This window comes from Dromaius novaehollandiae, chromosome 1 (assembly GCF_036370855.1).
Source record: "Dromaius novaehollandiae isolate bDroNov1 chromosome 1, bDroNov1.hap1, whole genome shotgun sequence".
Lineage (NCBI taxonomy): Eukaryota > Metazoa > Chordata > Aves > Casuariiformes > Dromaiidae > Dromaius > Dromaius novaehollandiae.
In genome coordinates, this window is record NC_088098.1 from 131,784,242 (window position 1) to 131,804,288 (window position 20,047).

Consider the following 20,047-nt stretch of genomic DNA (forward strand, 5'->3'; position numbering starts at 1 on the left):
TGCAGACTTGGATAATCTTTTCAGTATGCATTTCCATCAAGAATTATCACTGAAAATAACTGAAGTCCTAAGGATTTTTGTAAATACAGGTTCATTTAAAAAAATGTAAAATACCACCATAACTAGCTTTTGGTTCTAAACCTTTACAGGAGTTCCTACTGTTTAAATGTCAGGAGATCAAAACCTTCTGGGAAGCAAGCATGATTTCAGGAAGCAATCCTGAATAATACTGAACATCAAAGGCAACGCTGTACTCCACAGAAATACAAGTGGCCAAGGCTGCGGGCTTCAAATTTACTTGAAAGCAAGCATCACACTGGAAAAATAGGTAGCTCAGTCACTACCTTCAGCATCACTCAGTTTGGTCCCACTAACTCCAGGACATCTGCAAACCAGCTGTGTGAAGAGCCATAAAGTTGTGCTACTACCATAGTAACAACCATGATTCGAGGGCTTAGATTCTCCTTTCCGTTACTTGCATTGATATATTCAATCAATAAATTATTAAACCTTGATCAACAGTACAGGTCAAGCATAAAAAGAGGCCAGTTATGGAGCTTTGGTACCACCCATACCTTACATATGCTGCAAACCACACTAAAATTGCAACTATTGTAGTTTCTCTAGCTGTCTACTTGTTTTGTTATGTAAGGGTATGGGATTTTTTTCCTTCAATTTTATTGCCAATGCTAACCCCTTTTCCAAACATGAGTGTGTGTTCCCCCAAAACAAGGTACTTGGAGAAACATGAGTGAAATTCATCTTTTTTGTATTTTCAAATGGTCAAGTTCCCAGTAGCTAAACAAACTTAATTTATTTAATGCAAAGTCCCTTGAAATACAATTGTTCCTGGATTCCTGTAGGAAAGGGAGAAAGGAGAATTTGGGGTTCTTGCCAAGGATGTTCTATTTCAGGCAGTTATTCAGAAATGGCAGTTTCTAGGTAAGAAGCCTGAACTTTTCTTATCTCTATTACTGTTCTGAGAAAGGGGCAATGAAGGCTAGTTAAGGAGAGAGAGAGAGCAAAGCAGAGTCAAAAAATTAAGTCACTTAAGTTTGAGCTCAGACTGCAATACAATAAATAGAGGAAAAAATAATTTTATTCCAAAATACATTAGGGTACACATTCCCCCACCACCATTTTTTTTTTTTTTTTAAAGCTGCAAGCCTATAGAAGCCAGGGAACATATTTGTATAGAAACAGAAATAAAGTAGAACAAATATTTGCAAAAATGACAGACCCAGAGTAATTCCTACAGTGACAAATTTTTCAAAAAGCTAGTCTTCCACAAATGCTTTTGCATTTCCATTATTTTGTAGAAAGATATATCTTCAGACCTGCAATTAGCAAAAAAAACACCAACAAAAAAACCTTGTTTCAAAATTCCTCTCGAATCAAGTACAGTCAATTTTGTTCTCTACAGAACTGCTGTCTTTGTAAACATTTTAATGTCAAGTTCCTGGCATAATAGCAAAATCAAGAATTGTCAAGTACAGCTATGTTGGCATGTAATTTTACCTTTTTAAGAACAAATTACATTCTATACCACAAGAATCACTGAAAGTTAACTGAAGTGGAGAGCTTCAGAGTGCAAGTGTGAGTCTTTTGTGAAAATACGCATTTTCACAAGGTCAAGACTGCCCGGAATTGTACTCACAGATCTCCTAGAGAGGAAGTACAGCAATCCTATCGGACAGGAATAAAACATATTTATCAAAGACACTTAAAGTTTTAAAGTCTTAAAATCTACCTGGAAATCTGATACAATAGAGATCAGATTAAATGTACCTGAGAATTCAGAGTACTACAATGTGGAAGCAATTGCATTTACATCTAGTTCTAGAAATAATTAAACAACGATGATGTTAAGCTTGAGATACTAGTATTAGACCTCTGTGGGGAGGAAGACGGGCTTGGAAACACCCAGATGTAGGTTTCCATAAAAGCTAAAAAAAGTTTCAAATTGCTTTATGACACAACATGCAAGTAAAACATTTTAAGTATTTAGTTTGTGATTTCTAAAATTACTCCGAGCTCCAGACTGAAGCTCTCTGTGTGTGTCCCTCTTTAGGCACATGCCTCAAGTCCAACTTGTGCTGCTAAATTACAGACTAAGCTCCACAGTGTGTGAAACTGATTCAGGCCCTTAAAGATGTCAACTGTGTATTTTTAACATATTTTTATTTGACAGAAACGTAAGGAAAAAAGGAAAATAAGAGTATACACAAATTATATACACGGTTACCAGACTAGAAACAATTCCAACACAAATTACAGAAGACTTGAAATAAAATTTAAAACATCACCAAATAATTTCATGAAAAATCAGCTTCCTCCTTCTCCATTAAAAGTTCAACTCATTCTAACCAGCAGTTCAGATGCTGCCATCTCATCTAGCAACGTGAAATCTTCTTCCCTCTTGGATGCCGGGTACAACACAGAGCAGCTCACCACTGACTTGAGCAAGTATCATAGGGATTCTGCTCAGTAACCAATGCTGAGAGCAAGTTCACTTTTACTGACAGAAACGCACATCAAAATCCAATACAATTTGCACAAATTGAGCACTTTGTTGAGCAGAGAAGGCAAGCATGAAACAGCTAGCAGGTCTCTCACCTAAGGACAGTCCTTGCTAAATAAACCGCTGAAAATACCAACAGTGCACCATGAGGAAACTTGCACTGCCACCACCCATCTTCTAACATGATCTGTAGGCAGAGGGTATGAATTTTTAAGAACTGTCAATCTGGCACCTTTCAGCAGTATTCAATTCAAAGGAAAAAAGTTAATAAAGCATTTGGGACTGGTTTGAAAACATCGGAATTATCACAATCAAACAAATCAGTCCTACTGATACTACATAAAATTTTCTAAATTTAAGAAACAAAACAAGTTTTATCTATGCCAATTTCTGAGATCTTTTAAGGCATACTGCAATTACAGTATATGAACTTTAAATTTGCTTAGCTATTTTTAATTAGAAAGTTATTTTAGTTACATAAATCTTCATAGTTTTAATTAATGTCAACAGCTTGCGTCCTGATCCTGAAAACAGATCCATTTAAGTGAGATTATTCTTATAAGCAGTATACTTGTGCAAGTATTTGCAAGATTCAGCCCTGACGTCACTACACAATGACTGTATTCCTTATTTGTGAATAAATTCATCTTTGAACTCGGTAATACATCATTTTGTCATCTGCCATTACATTCTCTTAACTTCTGCTAAAACATGCTTAGATATATAATTCATAGTTATGTGAGTATATCAAGAAGAGGAGATGTAGAGCCAGCAGAAGCTACAGCATCTGTGCAGCAACCAAGGAAACATGCATACTAACTGAACATCTCACAATCAGACATGGCTGTTGTCAAGAGATAAATATAACTAACAACAAACATTTAGGCTGTTTTCTACAAAATGATTATATCTGTCAAGACCACTTTGCACTTTACAGCACCTAACATGTAAGGACCTAAAAGCAGTTATTAAGGGTGAGGGGATAAAATGTCTTCTATATTTCTGAGGTCAAGATTTCACACTAAATACTTACGTTTGAGTTGAGGTGAATAGGAGATTGCACTATAGTGAGAAATGATCACTTTGTTCACTTTTTAAGAGAAAGTAACAGTTGTTTCAGAGCAAACCAATTCTGCACACTACTGAGGACAAAGAAAATTATGTTACCTAGTTGGAGCATCAATGTAGTTTATACAGCCAAAAAGTAGCTTGAGTTTTGCGAGAACACTAGAATTAATATCCATATTTCTTAAACATAGGTCAAGGAACCTGCTTTAAACATTACTCGAGAGGTAGCACAAACTGCAGCAGGATAAAGACCTTTTCAGTGCTATTCTAGCTTATCACAGTCAAGTGCGGAGGCACAGACTGCGCATCTGAGTGATAAAACAACACTTAAGCTTTTCAATATTTTTCAAAGAGTTGTTATGAAGTGCTGACTCTAAAAGACTCCTTTTAGTCTTAAAACAAAATCTAGAAGAAACAGGGAGCAGAAACATGTACATGACTTGGAGAGGCTTCGGTATCTATTAGCATTAAATTAGGCAGAGCATTAATAACGATGTTCAAGACAGACACACGACAAAAAGCACACTGGAAGAAAAAGCTAAACTATTCCATTTACACTAAGACATACAAATTGGTTGTATATTCTCAGGAAGAATCAAGGAGCAAGCATCTCTTGCTCAGATTGTTTCTGTTAATCACTAAGCACAACAGATACAAAGCATTTTCACTGAAAACATTTTTTCTGTTTACTGTGTCCTGTAACTCAAGACAAGCAGGTTGCAATAACATTAGCAGGCCATACATCTGAAATCCATTAAAAAGAAATACATTTTTGTATCACCAAAGAGTTTTGAATTAACTGCCCCCAAATACTGAAACAAATCGTTACAACAGACTCCAATCAAAGCTAGAAGTGACTGAAAAAAGAACAAAATCTGTAGATAAAGTAGCCAGATTAAAAATGCATCCACTCTAGTTTTTCAGGCATACCCATGGAAAAACTCTTCCACTCATAGGTCTGTTGCTGTTGGTTTCTAGGACAATTTTCAGATTTCAGATATCTCTGTGTAGGAACATAACATGAGGACAACATATACCAGACACGAGATTTATATTAAAGCGCAGGCTGTTTAGGCAAACCTGGAGAGGAGTGAAGTTACTTCTTGCTCACACTCAGCAAAAATCCAAAGAACAGATTTTGGAAAATGGAAAGAAAAATGCATTTCTTGTGCTCTGTCTTCCTTTTCTGAACTGCCTGGTTATAATCAGGTCATAATCAAATCATACTGTTAGAAATAACTGCAACTTCAGGGGTCTTGAGTCTTCAAAGTACTAGACCAGTTCAGTTAGTCTTGAAAGCTAAGTCAGTTGTTTTGGTGGGAAAAAGTAGTGAAATGACTAACAATACAATATAATATCCTTTGCAGTATCTTCACTTCTCATCTACTGGCTTCAATGCTTAGCATTTGCTTAATGTTCAATATCCCTGCATCCTTTGCATTCCTCCTCCTCTTCATTTATAAGGAGGCAGTCAAAAAGAAGCACTGAGTAAGAATTTACTACTTCAAAAATATGACTTCTAACCAAAGCTAAACTTCAGCTTCTTTCACAAACTATTTTATTCATCGGAACGTTTTAGGTAAAGTTCCAGGAAAAAATGACCACACGCAACTGGAAAAATCAAAAACTTCACGTTTCATTATGAACTTCCATTCTTAAGTAAGTTTTCTTCTATTATTTGTAGAAAACTCGAACTAAAAGAACAGTAGGAAGTTGTGGGTGAGGGCAGAAGTTAACTGACTAAATTATAATAGATGTGACTTTTAACTGATGTTTCAGGCAAACCTATTACACCGCTTTCTCCACAGCAGCAGAGCTGTATCACTTGAATAGCAATTTGCCTCCTCTGCAGCAGTGTCTGCAGTCACTGGAAGTGCTCTGGAGGTCGTGCAAGGTACACCTTCACTGTGCTGTGTACTGCCATGTAAAGATCTCCTTGCTAGGGTCAAATGAGTGTGGTTAGGGAACAGAAGACAACAGTCCCACCAGCATGGTCCCTACTTCGACCTGCTGACGGACAGGGCTAGCAAGGGCACCGCCTACCAGCTAGCAAGTCAGACAGCTGCCAGCAGTTGCTGTGGTATCTCTGTCTCTAGACAGTGCTGCAGCATTCCACGTAGATGCGTACGAGATGGTGCCCAAACAACCTGGTACTCCAACACCACTTAAGCGTACAGTGTAGAGAAACCTACAGAACCTAAAGCCCCACAAATGCATGAACTATTCAAATACAAATTCTTGAACTGACCACAACAGATGAGAGTAAGGGTTTGCAGGATAAAGACTTTAGCTTTTCAGAAATGGGGCTATAAGAAACTTATTGCTCACAGCACTCTGAAATCCTTTGATGAAGTGTGCTATGCAAGTGCAAAGTACTATCATTAAGTCAAACAAAGGATTTTAAAAAATACCTAGAAATTTCTCAGCTTTTCCCTGTTTACCTAACAGACTAGTTCTTTACAAAAATAAATATTCAGGAGGACAAGAGAGAGAGTTCCCCCACAGTTCAAGCAAACAGGTTTCATTTTTCCTTGTTAAAATCTGCAATATCTTTCAAAAAATATCAAAAAAATTAAGAGAAATTGAGGGTGCAGAGTTGCTTACAACTTATCTACCTTTATTCCCACAGCTAGGATATCACCAGAATGTCTAACCTCACAAATTCTTCTAAAGGGCCATAGTATCAGAAACATTATTTGGCAGAGACTTGGTGAAGTACAGTTTCCCAACATTCAACATCAACACTTACAACAAATTTAGGAGGATGTTACTTATTTAGGTTTTTTAAATCAGGCATCATCTATCTTTTCTTATCCCTCCCATACATCCTGTTTCAGATATTTAGACCAATGACACTTTCCAAAAGCTGGTGTACAACATCTTTATATACACTACAAATTCAGATTACCAGACTATTGTTAGACATTGAATATATAAATAACTTTGCAAACTATTTACAAGTTTTATACTAATCGGGTTCCAAGTGACCAACATTCTTAAGGCAAATTCATTTGTATGACTGGCTGTCTGGCCTCTCAGCACTTCTCTCCCTTCCCCTCACCCTCACCCCAAAAAATGACAGGCAAGGAACACGAAATTTAATTTCTCCCCTCCCCCATATTGATAGGAATTCTTGAAAGTATGGAGAGATGATCAAACTACTTATGATCTTTCCTCAAAATAAGGAAAAATGTTTACAAATGCATAATTAATATGATTTACCATTTGGCATTCTTGTGCAAGTCAAGAAAATCATTAAGGTGCATACCGAGAAGTTAAAGTCCCAATGCCTTGTAAGAACATAATTTTTGTATGCACTTGACAAATGGATTTGGGAATTTGGGGAAAGCATCAGTTTAAAGCTGCACAACCCTTTTTAGAACTATGCATTTATAAGCTCATTAAGTATAGATTTGTAGAGCTCAAAGGGATTTTCTGTAACAGGTGACACTGCAATATAAAATGCAGCAAAGAGTGGTTTGCTAAGCATATGTTTAACTACACTAGAATTTTTCTCTTATGCCATATTGCTGTGTAAGATACTATTCATCATTAAAAGGGATTCTGCACATCTTGCCAACTCGCATATTGTAATAGAAATTGGCCATTTCAAATATAACATTGTAATCTTAAGTGCAATCACTGTGCAAACCCTTTTGTCAATACATGACTGAACCAACCAAACATATTATTCTGGTGAAGCAGACAGAATTCACATACCAAACGTGCTTAGCGCCTTCCTTTAAGTCCCAACCTTTGTTCTTACTATTTTTCAAAGCCCTGATTAGGTCTTTGTTTGGAAGTAATTGGCTATTGTGGTTTAAGGATTTTGGAACAAAGCAGAAACTTTATGCTGAATGCACAGCTCATCCTCAGGAGAGACAAAAGGTGGGAAGTTATCGATTAGCTTTGTATTTAGAAGCATCTCTTGGTTCACTGCTAGGATTGCTCCAGTCATCTGCTTCAGGCGTGGTCTTGTAGTGTCGCCATGCTGACTTATTAAAAACAGGAAGTCTTTCAAATGATTCACTTGAAAGGGCCTATGAAAAAAGAAAAGCAATGGTATTATTTAGAAACACCAACAGCGCAAAGATACTCTAGGGAGTTCTAGAGTTCCAACCTCTGTATTGAACAAAGGCATCAATTATCCAAGTGTTACACATCATAACACTGTTTTGAAAATACTTTGGCTATGACCAGTCATTCCTAAAGAATTACAGTACAGTACAAGCTAAAAGAAAATAACATCTTAAAGTATTTCCCTTGTTTCCAGAGAATGATGTCTACAAAGACACTAAGAAAAAAGTTTTGATCAAAAGTATTTTGGGGAGATTTGTCATCGATATGAGGCAGATAGCTGGTTTACTTAGACACTCCACTTACTCGAAAAACTTAGACTCCCTTAGACTATGTCAGAAAACTAATCCACAGGGAAACAGTTTAGAACAGTGACATGCCTTTTCTCTGAGAAAGGCCATACCCAAGTTTTCCTCCACACGATCATACATAGAATCGAACCCATCAGAAACTGAAGTTAGTGCAGCATTGCACAGCTCGCTTATTACACAGTGAGGCACACTGACAACACTAAGTCAACAGCCTGTGCATGAGCTGTATTTTTTTTTTAAATTCCCTTGTGTAGTTCAAGCAGTTACTTTTAAACTTAAGCCCCTGAATAGCCTGGGATCTCCCGAGAAATAACAGCAGGATCAATAGTCTACTGCACAGAGGTCAAGAACTGCATAAAAAAAAGTGTATTAGTCATGTAATAGTCATCTTTCAGTTTTGTTGTGGTCAAAACTAGCAGAACCAAAATGTATCAACTAAAATTATCTCCCATCACACAAGTATTCTTTGAAATTTCAGCACTTACGATGGATAAACAAAATGCAAAGATCCAACATGGGGAAATGAAAAAACACTGGAAACTAATATTAGTGCTGAGGTTAACATTTATAACCTGGTTTTAGAATTCTGCACACCTGATTCGAATAAAATATAACAAAGATAACAATTACAAATTTGAAAACAAATTCAAGAGTGAAGAGAAAAACATCACCTATTCAGCAGAACACTTGCCTGCTATAAACTATCAAACTGCACAAAATTATTAGCTTATAGGAGGGTCAAATTCATACCTTCAAATAAATTACAGCATCTGAACCAACTCCTTCCATTGAGTAGAGTTTAAGGTCACCTTGAAAATACCTGGCATAAAGACGAGAAATTGGCAAGCCATAGCCAAATCCAGCCTACAAAAACATGAACACAGAAGGAAAAATACGATGGAAAGTTTAAAAAAAATGCAACACATCACTGTAATTGCTTATCAAACTGAAAATAAAGATGCCTGATTATCAGATGTGCCTCAGATTACCCTCCAAATTTTCCTTTACTCCTCAGGCTGCACTTTAAGTTGTTATTCAACCAATCTCATTTTGTCTTAGATTATTATTTTCTTTTTAGTTTAAATACATAAGAGTGAAAAATAACACCATACAGAAATAAACAAACCTTTGTTAGGACTACTTTGGACCTTTTTCATTTTCCCCAAGGAGGCAAGTATGTGCCACACACAGTACATGCAGTCTCCAATCAAAGCAAGCTGATACTTTCTATGGCTTCCTCATGATGATTACCACTGCTATATTTCATTCTTTCTTTGCTGATATCAAGTTCCTGACAGCACATTCCCCCCTGAACTCTGGGATTATTCTCAAAAGTCTCTACACTTAGGAAAACACGCAAGAAAATAAGAGACAACTCTTTACTTCATCCAGGTCACACTACTGTTTGATCGGCGATGCCATACTGCAAAGGAGTTCAGAAGACTACTGCAGAGAAAACTGACTTCATTAACAATATGCAAAGCAATACTAATAATCCTGGCTATTGCTTACCTATCTAACAAAAAGTCAGTAGATCATTCACTGTGCTGTGGAATCCTGAAGATGAAAAGCCTGAACAGACCATGCTATTTTTTTTTTTTTTTTTTATCTACAACTCTTCTCTTTCAGACAAGTGGGTACATGCTGAGAATCACCGTGTTTGATTATCCACTCAAACCTCCCTGAACTATTCAGGACTGTGCAGAGCAATAAAAGAGGGCTTCCGAATATATAAACATTTGAAAGCAAGGGTATACAGGGCAAGGGAGTAATAAAATTTTTCCAGAAGGATAGATTACAGAAAGAATTAGACACTTCAAACTTTCAGAAAACCAGTGAACTCATTCCAACATAATATTTCTATAAAGAAAACCTGAAAGATACTGGGAGGGGTAAGGGTTCAGATAGAGTAAATGATTTTAGTGGAACTGATACAATACAATACTTGCAGCAAGAATCATGTGCTGAATCTTAAAAACCAAACCCTGTAACCCCCGTTTGATTTATAAAATAAAAGAGCTAAGAACAAGGATGTGTGAGCATTATACACAGTTAATATGTAGTGTCACTTCATAAGAAAGGAACCTATCTGAAATCCCTTGGAGGGGAAGGGGATATTAAAGAACTTTGTACTACAGCATCTATCACAAATTGTCACCTACAATCTGCACAGTATCTTTTGTCCTCCTTCTTGTGTTTACAGAAGGCTAAATTTAGTGCTCTCAAATTGATTAGAGCTGCTCACACTGATGATTGTAATCGTTCATCGGAGCAAAAGGAGAAACAAATGGCAAGCACAATAGGAAACCATTTGCCTTTTTCTACTCGCACTGCTTGTTATAGTTATTAGTGTTTGTTCCCATAGTTAAAACAGCTACTTAAATGCACTCTTGCAAAAAATAGTATGCTTCAAAAACTCAGTTTCAAAGACTCCCATCATAGACACATGCATCTCGTCCACACGTCTCATTTCAAGACGGGAAGTACCTCTGATTACCTATGAATTATCTGACTGCCTTAGAAAGAACTTCTAAAAAATAGTTCCAAAGATTTACTTGTTGGAAACAAGACAATAAATATTTTACTGAAACTAGAAGTACACTAACTGCAAGGCAAATTGTAGCTAGTACATGCCCCCAGGAACTGCTCAAGTTAAGGGCTGTATCAAGCAATCCTGAAAACATATTACACTTTCCTCTCCCCAGAATTATACCTCCTTAATATCTATGTCCAACTTTCACTTGCCTCCTCCTCCTGTCCTCCTCCCAGGAGAATCTTTTTACAAACCATACTGGCCCACATAATTATTTTCTCCCTCCTCTTCCACAAATTTCCCATCAGTTCCTTTGCAACATTGTCTTCAGGATATTTTCCAAAACAGTTAACTGTTCTAATTGAGAAATATGAAGACAACAGACCTCAGATATGAGTACTTTATTAAAGCAATATCTATATTTTGCAAAATACAAGAAAATTAACACAAAATGATTACTACATAGGTCCATGTTTGATCTAGAGTATAGAATATAGTCAATGAGTGTACAACTGCCTTGAGAACAGAAACCATTTTAGTGCCAATTTCTCATTTACTATTGTAGTATGTATTATACAAATAGGAAATTATTAAATTTGTTACTGTTGTCTACAGGTTTAATTAAACCATATTTTAAACAACATTCCTCCCACTGTAAACACATGCCTCCAATACAGACAGAATTATTGAATTCCCCTCCCCAAAATCCAATCATCATTGAACATTACCATGTGCTTCTAGTGATTCCACTATGTATATGATACTGCAAAAGAACCCCAGACCTGCTAAAGTCAGAATGCTGCCATGGTAACAAGGTTTCTCAGCTGATTTAAAAAAACATTTGCAATAACACTGAAAAATAATTTTCAGACACCATAGATCCCTCTCTTCCCCACCTCTAAGTCAATGAATGTTTCATAAACTAGATAGGGGATCCTATAACAACATGTGTGGGGGTGGGGTGTTAGAACAGAAAAATAAGTCTTTTTACACTACACTACAATTTAGTAAACAAATATATCTAAGTGAAGACACCTACCTATCTTCCACAGCACTGTAATTCTTTTAAGTGTTTTAGTCTTTGGTATTGAGCAATTAAGAAGCCTTCCTTCTTTATGGACTTCAAAGATGATTCATTTACATGAAACCCTCCTGCTGAATGATTTTTCTTTCCAGACTAACATATAAAAACAACTACGCTATACTTTGTAACTGGATCTGGACCATAACACAATGTATGTCAAGCCTCACTGAAAGTCCTTTTTGCTCTTAGTAGAAAAATATGCCATAAACGCCCAGTTCTTGGGGGTTTTTTTTTCCTTTTGTTTTTTTTCTTTTGTTTTTTTTCTTTTTTTCCTCTCTCTCTTCTGAATGCAGACGTATAAGGACAGAGCTTAACTCTTCTCAACATTCGGTCTCGTATAGGCAGCAGAAAGATTTAAAAGGCAGAAGCTGTCATGCTCACAAGAGAAGGAGTACTTTACAGGTCTGACTACAGTGACATATAGGCCAAAGAGGAAAATGAAGCCTGAAGATGAGGTAGGTTAGAAAAAAGCTAAGTATAAAGGCCACAGAATCAAAGTAAGCAGTCTTAAAGATTAGGAAATAAACAGAGGAATACATTGCTAAAGATACAAGCGAAAAGAACAGAAAACAAAACCAGAACCATCCTAATCCTAAACTGAACATATCTTACAATCAGAGGCACACAAAGGCAGAGACATTCTAATAGTGAAGGTAACTGTCAATCAAGATACAAGGGTTTTTTACCCCACTAAGAAAGAATAACTTTCAGGAAACCTTTGTAGGCCGATATAGCAAATTGCTGGTGTGAGGCAGAATAAAGGCAGATTATGAATCACGAAAGATTCTACTATTCCTGACCTGAAAAATGAACTTTGTATTTGAATTAAGGACAGTTCCGTATCACTCATCCCATTCAAGAAGAGCTTCTATGAAAAAGGCACAGCATTGTTTGAAATAGTTGTTACTAAGGTGTTGTGGAGTTAGAGAAAGCCAGAAGGATTAATGTCAGGTCAATGTAAATACAGAACTGGGTTTTGCACTTACTGCGGTGGCCACAAACAAACTGGCAAAAACAATGCAATACACTTACATGCCACACTGCTAAGAACTGTGCACTAAAATAGTACCGTAAAGGCTCTCTGCTAAAAACGTAAAAGGAAATTGTTATTACTCTGTATCACTTGCAGAAGGTTTCAACCTTAAATTCACTTTCAGATATTTTATATCAGAAATAGCCATATACTCTGCACTCTGTTTATCAGCTGCCTGAAGGCTCTTCAACCACACAACTACCAGAAAAAAAGATCACATAAGAACATACTAGATAAGAATGTATTTAAACAGGGAAAAGAAACTGCTCAAAGAATCAACTTTTTCTTGGCATGCTTGAAGATAAGGCATTGCACCAGAAACAATACAAAGACATCACAAGCAATACAGAGCAAAGATGAGAAGAAAAGAAGAATACAGTATCACTACTGATCCACTTACTGAATGACAGTCAAACAGAACAGTAGTCATATCTCTTACCACAATAACCCAAGAGCTAAAGCTTAAAACAACAAACCCCACCACCAGAAAACCCACAGTTCCTAAAAGAATCAAAACATTCAATGCTGATGCAATTCTCCACTTAGAAGCAGCTATGGAAAGAGTTTTTGCTGTTTTGTTTCTAAATCTGACTCTGATACATCTCAAAAGGGAGTATCATGTGAAATATCCCCAACTGAACAGCAATACATCAAACGTGATCCTATGACACACTACACATTTGGGGATTTTTTTTTAAATGTGTTTTCACAGTCTGTAACTTATATAAAAATCATTTTCAAAGTTTAGTATAAATGCATGTATTATCAGTAAGTGTTTCTCAACTGTTGTAATACTAACAGTGTGGTTCACCTCTTCAGTACAAGTATTTAATCTAGTAAACTTAAGCAAACAGTAATTTACACACCAAGTAGCAGTTCATTAAGTTATCCACCTTTCTAGTAACAAAGCAAGAAGAAATCCTGTCCATTAATCTGTGAAAATGTTGTGCTTATAAAGACAAGCTTCTTTCCAAGAATATAATGCCCAAGACAAAGAAAAGCAATTGTCTACGCCAAAGACTAAGTGGTGATAACAGACTGTATTTTCCCCTGATATGTTTTACCTGCACAAAATTACTAATGATAGCCAATTTCTTCAATGGCAAAACAATCAGTCAGTTGCAGTGAAAGGAAAGGCATGACAAGACTAGTGTCAAGGCACATTTAAATATGTATTACAATTGCTTACCAAAGGCACAGCTCTTGTTGGCTCCAAACTAGGCCTAGGTGCTGTCGAGTACATGTAGTTAAACAATCTGTCTATCTTTCTTAAAGGTACACCTCCACCTTGATCACTTATCTAGGGAATAAAAAGTTAAAATTTTAAACATCATGTTCTGAAAAAAACAAAGTGCAAAACACAAGAAGCATTATGTAAATTACTTAAGAAACATTCACGAATATGAAATAAATGTCAGAAATTATACAGTACTTAATGCCTTTTCAAATTACAAGTCATACTATTCTAAACTTAACAGGTTCATAAGTCATATAAGAACTTATCTTCAGGCATTTACCTTAATAGATAGATCTTCTTTCCCCAAAGTGACTAAGGTTTTGATTGACGGATAGCCTTCTCTCTTACCTTCATGCAATTCTACTGTAGCTCTCATTGAGTTCTGAAGTTAAAAGAAGAAAACAGTGTCTTGGATTCTGATAAATGTAGCTTCTAATGTTACCATATATGCTTTTTTTGACAACTTACAACTTGTATATATTTTGTTGAATCTAGATGCCTATATTTGTATACAAGACAGAAAAGGCCATATTTAAAACAAATTCAAGGAGTGCTTTCAGGCAAATCAGCTGCCCAATTAGACTTTTACACCACAGCTCTATCATACATACTTTTCCCTATTTGACAGAAAGCCAGAGAACAAAGTAGCAAAAAATTTTCTCCCTGTGAAATCCAGCAATAACAAAATAAGACAACATCCTTGCCCTCCACCTGCCAGAACACCAATACTGATACTCACCACAGAGAAACAGCTTTTTTTTAATTGACCTGGGTCACAGAATTGTTATGTTACAGTCCATTATTCTGACTGTATCATTTTTAATTAACAGTTTCCACTGCCAGCCCATCACAGAGGTAACATCACTTACAGCTACAACATATTTGATTTCATAGTTTCAGGACTTCTATCAAAGCACATCTACAACCAGTCTTCAAATTCACATCTTCTCTGGCCTAGGGCCAACTTTACAAATAACAAGCAGGATGATTAAAATGAATGTCCTCGATGGATGTTGGAAATCAAAACCAAAAGACATTATTTAGGAGAAGATTCTCTTTGACCGAATACAACGTTTTTTCTTGAAATGCTAGTATGTTCAGTTGCACCACCTAGGGACCACCTATCTTACTCCAAAAACGTGCCATTCCTGCAACAGCTCTCCCATGCTCCATTTTCACTGTTGTTCAGACAATTTAGAAAGTAAATAGAAGCGGAACAAAACATACCATTTACACTGTTCAAGAGACACAGAGTGCTTTCACAATAAACAGAAGACCACAATCCTACCCAGTCTTCAAATCCACAATAAAGAAGCAAGCTTGTGAAAATCGTAAGGCCTTATAACATATCATCACCGCAAAACTAGATTGTTTATACTTGCTTTAAATTGATCAGCTGCAAAAGTGTGAAAGGAGAAATGGGAAAAACAGAGAAAAATTCCTTAAGTATACAGGGGCATCCTAGGGGGTTGTGTGCCTAGCTTTCACCACAATTTCAAACAATCTTCACTGGGTTAAGACTAAGCTTAAGAAAGGAAAACTGAAAGAATGCTTAAGAGTAACTGAAAAGCATCTTAATTATAACTGTACTGTAAGTTCACCAACCCTTTCCAAATATTAAAAAGCGCTACCTACCTTGAATAATTCAAATAGCATATGAAACAGATGAGATGGTACATAAACTACTTGAATAGGCTTGTTTGGAGCTTTAGCTATAAAAAAAAAAAAAAAAAAAGACACCAAACAATCCCTTGCAGCATTTCTATTTACAGTAACAATATGAAACTATAGACAGAGACAATTACATCTAATTTTCCAAGTGCAAAACATGCTGCATGAAGTGAAAACACAAATTTCAGTTACAGGCATCACCTGAAATGACACATTCTAATGATGATTTTTAAAGTCATCCATGTCAGCGGACTTCGTTTAGATAGGAAACTTCACTAAGCAGTGGTTAGTACTGACAATATTGTTATTTATGACATTTTTCTTACTAATAACACTACCTAGTGTTTATATTTTTTATAAATATATGCAATATTTAAGCCTAACAGACTGGACAAAAAGGATTCTTAAACTAAAAAAATTGTTTAAATATTCTGAAAGCAAATGTACACATTATTTTCCTTAATGAAAGCATGCAAAATGTAAGGCATTTTTGTAAATCTTCAAAACATATTTCAAAAATTATCATAATTCTCTTCCTCCATATCATAACTGAATTGTTCTGTCCACTGCTGTCCTTGCCACCAATATTTCAGTAGAGGTGTGTGGCACAACTCTGCACACTAGAGAGTTACTTCATTCGGCAGGAATACAGTTGCATTTAACACATTCAATGACAGTTTTGGTGCTGAAGATGCTGTCATCCCAGAACATTCAGATTTCCCCTGGCATTAAGTTATACAGTCATAGCTTGTCAGACTCAGCAGCAGTTTACACTGGAGAAACTAGTCTCTAAATTCCTGTTTCATAAACTGCAGGAAGGTGCAAATATGCTGGCAAAAAGGGGCCGGACTATTTCATCTTTTTTGGCACCAAGGGCAGATAATCCCAGTTACTACTTGAAGAGATGCACAGAGGGTATATAAACTCTTAGGAAAAGACAACCAAAACAACGTTCTGTATAATTAGTTGCAAGGCAACCTGCTGTTTTACTGACTTTGTCCAAGTCCGTATTCCAATTCTTACGCATCTGCCATTCCACAGCAGTATACAAAATTCACATCCCTTCTGCAATGACAAGGACTTATTTGTACTCTTGTTTGAGGAACATGGTATATGCAGAGAACAGATTATTTTCACCCTTGTGAGCTAATTTGAAAAGTTCCTTTCCTCATGTTGATATTTAGTAAGCTTGAAGGAAACAAGTTATCCTTCGCCTCCCCCCCTTTTTTCATGAGATCTCATGATCTTTCATCATGTCGTGACAATGAAATTTGCCCCACCATTGGATCTTTGGACTTCATCTTCAAATGAATTTTGTACTGAACGCTCTGCTGCATCACTCAGTACCTTCTGATGATCTAGCTCTAAAATCAAACACTTGGTCTGGGGTAGGGGGAAGGTTAGGTTCTTTGATTTTGGGGGAGGGAGGTGGTAGTAACACATCAGTATTGCCAACAGCCTTAGTGTAGAAAAGTATTCCTACAATGCTGAGTTCTTCTTTGAGCAAAATATGTTCCCACATATCATTCCCTCTATTTTGAATTTATTTTCCATTTCTGAGACTTTTGCAATCCTTTTCCTTCTTCTGAAGTTTGGAAACATATTAGTTTTGTGTTTGGACAGCTGTCTAAAGTTTGTGAAAGGATCACTCAAGACAATTTATTTTGTAACTTTAAAAAAAAAAATCTACTTTTACTATTTCATCAATACAACGGGGAACAAAATGATCAGTCAACAGACTGACAAGGATTATCTCATCAGTTTTGTAGCATCCAATTTTCTTCTTAGTGATCACCTAGAAAAATATTTTCATGTGACAAATATATGTATAAGACTTCTTGCATAGACTATGTGGAAAAAAAAAACTGTTTCAAATTTTGCCACCCTGCACAGAAGAGCTAAGCATCCTGGCCCACAAACTGAGAGTGGGATTTACAAGCATATTTCAAAATGTAACATAGTTCAGCTCTATTAAAAGATTAGTAGAAGGCAGGCCTATTTCTTTCCCAGTAAGGAGAATTCTCAACCACCCGAAAGTGATAGTCATTTCAGCAGGTGGCACTCTGCATGCAGCAACGAGAATTAAGTAAACATGCCATCATGATAAACTAAAATTCAGATGCCCACGTAGATAAATTATGAGAGGAAGAGAAGGAACTCTGCATATAGGACTGCAGGATTTCAATTATAACTTAAAATTAATTAAAAAAAGCTGGAAATCACAGATATTAGAGATGTTCTTTCTGAAATATATCACTTCAGAATTAAATGAACGTCACAATTACCATTGAATTCTTCAACTTCCAGATCTGGTGCAACGAGATAGTACTGCTCACATAACATCTTAGCTGTTTCATAAGCATCTAAAAAACAAGAGAACAGAACACTGATTTATGAAAATAGGCTAAGACAGACTAGGAACATCCTGCATCTGAAAGACTACAAGCAGAACACTCATTTTAGGCATTGGTTTACAAATGTGAAGCTGTATCAATTTTAATCCTTATTTTTCCCCCCTCTGCATGTTCACAGCCCATTGCCAAGAACAGACATATTCTATTTAAGTCTTATAAACAAAAGCAGATTATTGCAGACAAGCTATTTTTTTTCTTTGCTCAGGGCTTGAAAACCAGAGAAAGGGTCTAATAATAGGCTGACCATAATATCTGCTTATTTGTTATGTCCCAATCACAATTTAGTACTTGTTCCTCCCATCTCAAATATAAGAGGATGAGAAAGGATGATATGGGCAACCATAAATCCAAACATCAAGTTTATGATACTTGATTTTCAAGCTTTTTTTGAAGAAAAGCTGAAATTTTTTAGATTCTTCATTCTTTCCCACCAAACCAGAAAAAACACCATAAGCCAAATCAGGCATTATCTATTGTCAAAGTTCAGCAAGAAAGTTCAAGCTGTGCTCTTGTCTGAATGACTTCTGAATAATATTTAATAGTCGGTATCTCCTTTGCAAAAACATTTCAGAAAAAAACAGCAACTTTTAGCTCGATGCAGAGAAGCTACAGACTCAAAACTGTTCCAGCTACACTGCTTAAGTTATCTTAATAAAAGAGGTTTAATCAAATGAATTTTTCCTCAAAATTATTATGGGCAAAGAGCAAGCACATGAACAGATGTGGCAGTTCTGCAGACCAGTAGTAATTTGCTAAGGTATCATAACAATTTCATTTGACCAAGTCCTACATATATCTTCTTCCTCCTGTCCAAAGTGACACTACAAAATAGTCAAAAAAAATAGTCACTGTCAAGAGTCACAGCTATGTGACAGGCACAAGGACAATAAAATCATCGGCCCCCAGAAAGGACTGGTCCTTGCCTATAATTGTTCTCCTTCTGGATGTGTTGTCTACAGATATATCTATGTATATGCCCTGTTGTATGGAAAACTTTATACCAGTTGTTCTGATGTCTGCAAGGCTGGACATATTACACAAGGCTGACATGGATGCTACTCGAGCTCTAGTAAAATGGAACTAATCAACACTGGGAACATTCTCAATCAGCTCTCTAGAAAGTCTCATAAAATCAGCTATCCAAGAGGAATCCCTTGTGTCAAGATGGTCAACTCCAAAAAGCTTCTAAAAGGGCCCTGTCATTAGCATTACAAAACATGCCCTCGTAAAAAGATCAAAATCCCATTTAACATCAAAGCTATGCAGAGAACCTCACCCTGGAGTAAACAAAACTGGGCAGGAAGACGAGATGCTGGAATATCTACACTTACACAATATTCTCAGATCACCTCAGAACGTCCAATGGCCTTGGGAGTGATCACATGCTTTAGAAAAAAAGGGCATAAGGAACACAGCCACAAGCTTGACTCAGTCATCAGAAGTTGAAGATAGCAGTGTAGCAATTACAACCATAAGGCCCTCTACATGGAGAAAGGAATATGTTAGCATATTTCACAGAGTTTCCACATCATAGAAGTGAAAATCAGATGTGGATCCATCCAGGGAACGGAAGCTAGATTCCTATGGTGGAAGCCTCATGGCTTCTGAAAAGTCTATCAGTAATAGGCTAGGAATAAACCAAAAGCCCTCAATGTATGGATGTGGAGCAAACACAGCTCCACAATACAGCTCATAGAGGACATGAGCCCTGAGAGAACAAAGGCAGTCTGAATAAACACCTTCAGCCTTCTCAAGTTGAATATATACCTCTTTCAAGAAGCAGCCACCCTGAAAACTTTCCTCTTGAGATGAGCACAAAGGCCCTTCATAATCCACCTCTAGGCAAAACGTATTTTTGCCCAGAGGCAAAAAAACCCAAAAAACAAACAAAAAAGAAAGCAAAGTCTTATAGTCTACTCTCCTCTAAAACCCAACTCTGACTTTGGCAAAGGTCTAAGACTGTAAAAGAGACATAGCGTCATAAGTTTCAAAGCAATCTTCATGTTGTGGCCAGAGGTAACAGCAACAGAGTGCAAGATCTGTCAATACATCTACAACCCAGTTCCAGGAACGAGCCTGGAGCTGCTCTCAAGACAAA

The 20,047-nt window shown here is 36.5% G+C and overlaps 1 protein-coding gene across 3 annotated transcripts in view; it reads right to left on the minus strand.

The window, feature by feature from the left end:
• Positions 1-1,081: 1,081 nt before the first annotated feature.
• Positions 1,082-20,047, minus strand: part of PDK3 (pyruvate dehydrogenase kinase 3) — a 61,244-nt gene continuing 42,278 nt past the window's right edge. For all 3 annotated transcript variants that reach the window (XM_026103379.2, XM_026103378.2, XM_026103381.2), the window contains 6 exons: positions 17,821-17,898; positions 15,500-15,576; positions 14,145-14,246; positions 13,817-13,927; positions 8,728-8,841; positions 1,082-7,629 (listed from right to left, as the gene is read on the minus strand). In XM_026103379.2, coding sequence (XP_025959164.1) covers positions 7,486-7,629; positions 8,728-8,841; positions 13,817-13,927; positions 14,145-14,246; positions 15,500-15,576; positions 17,821-17,898 — 626 coding nt within the window. In that variant the 3' untranslated portion in view covers positions 1,082-7,485. The remainder of the gene's footprint in view (positions 7,630-8,727; positions 8,842-13,816; positions 13,928-14,144; positions 14,247-15,499; positions 15,577-17,820; positions 17,899-20,047) is intronic.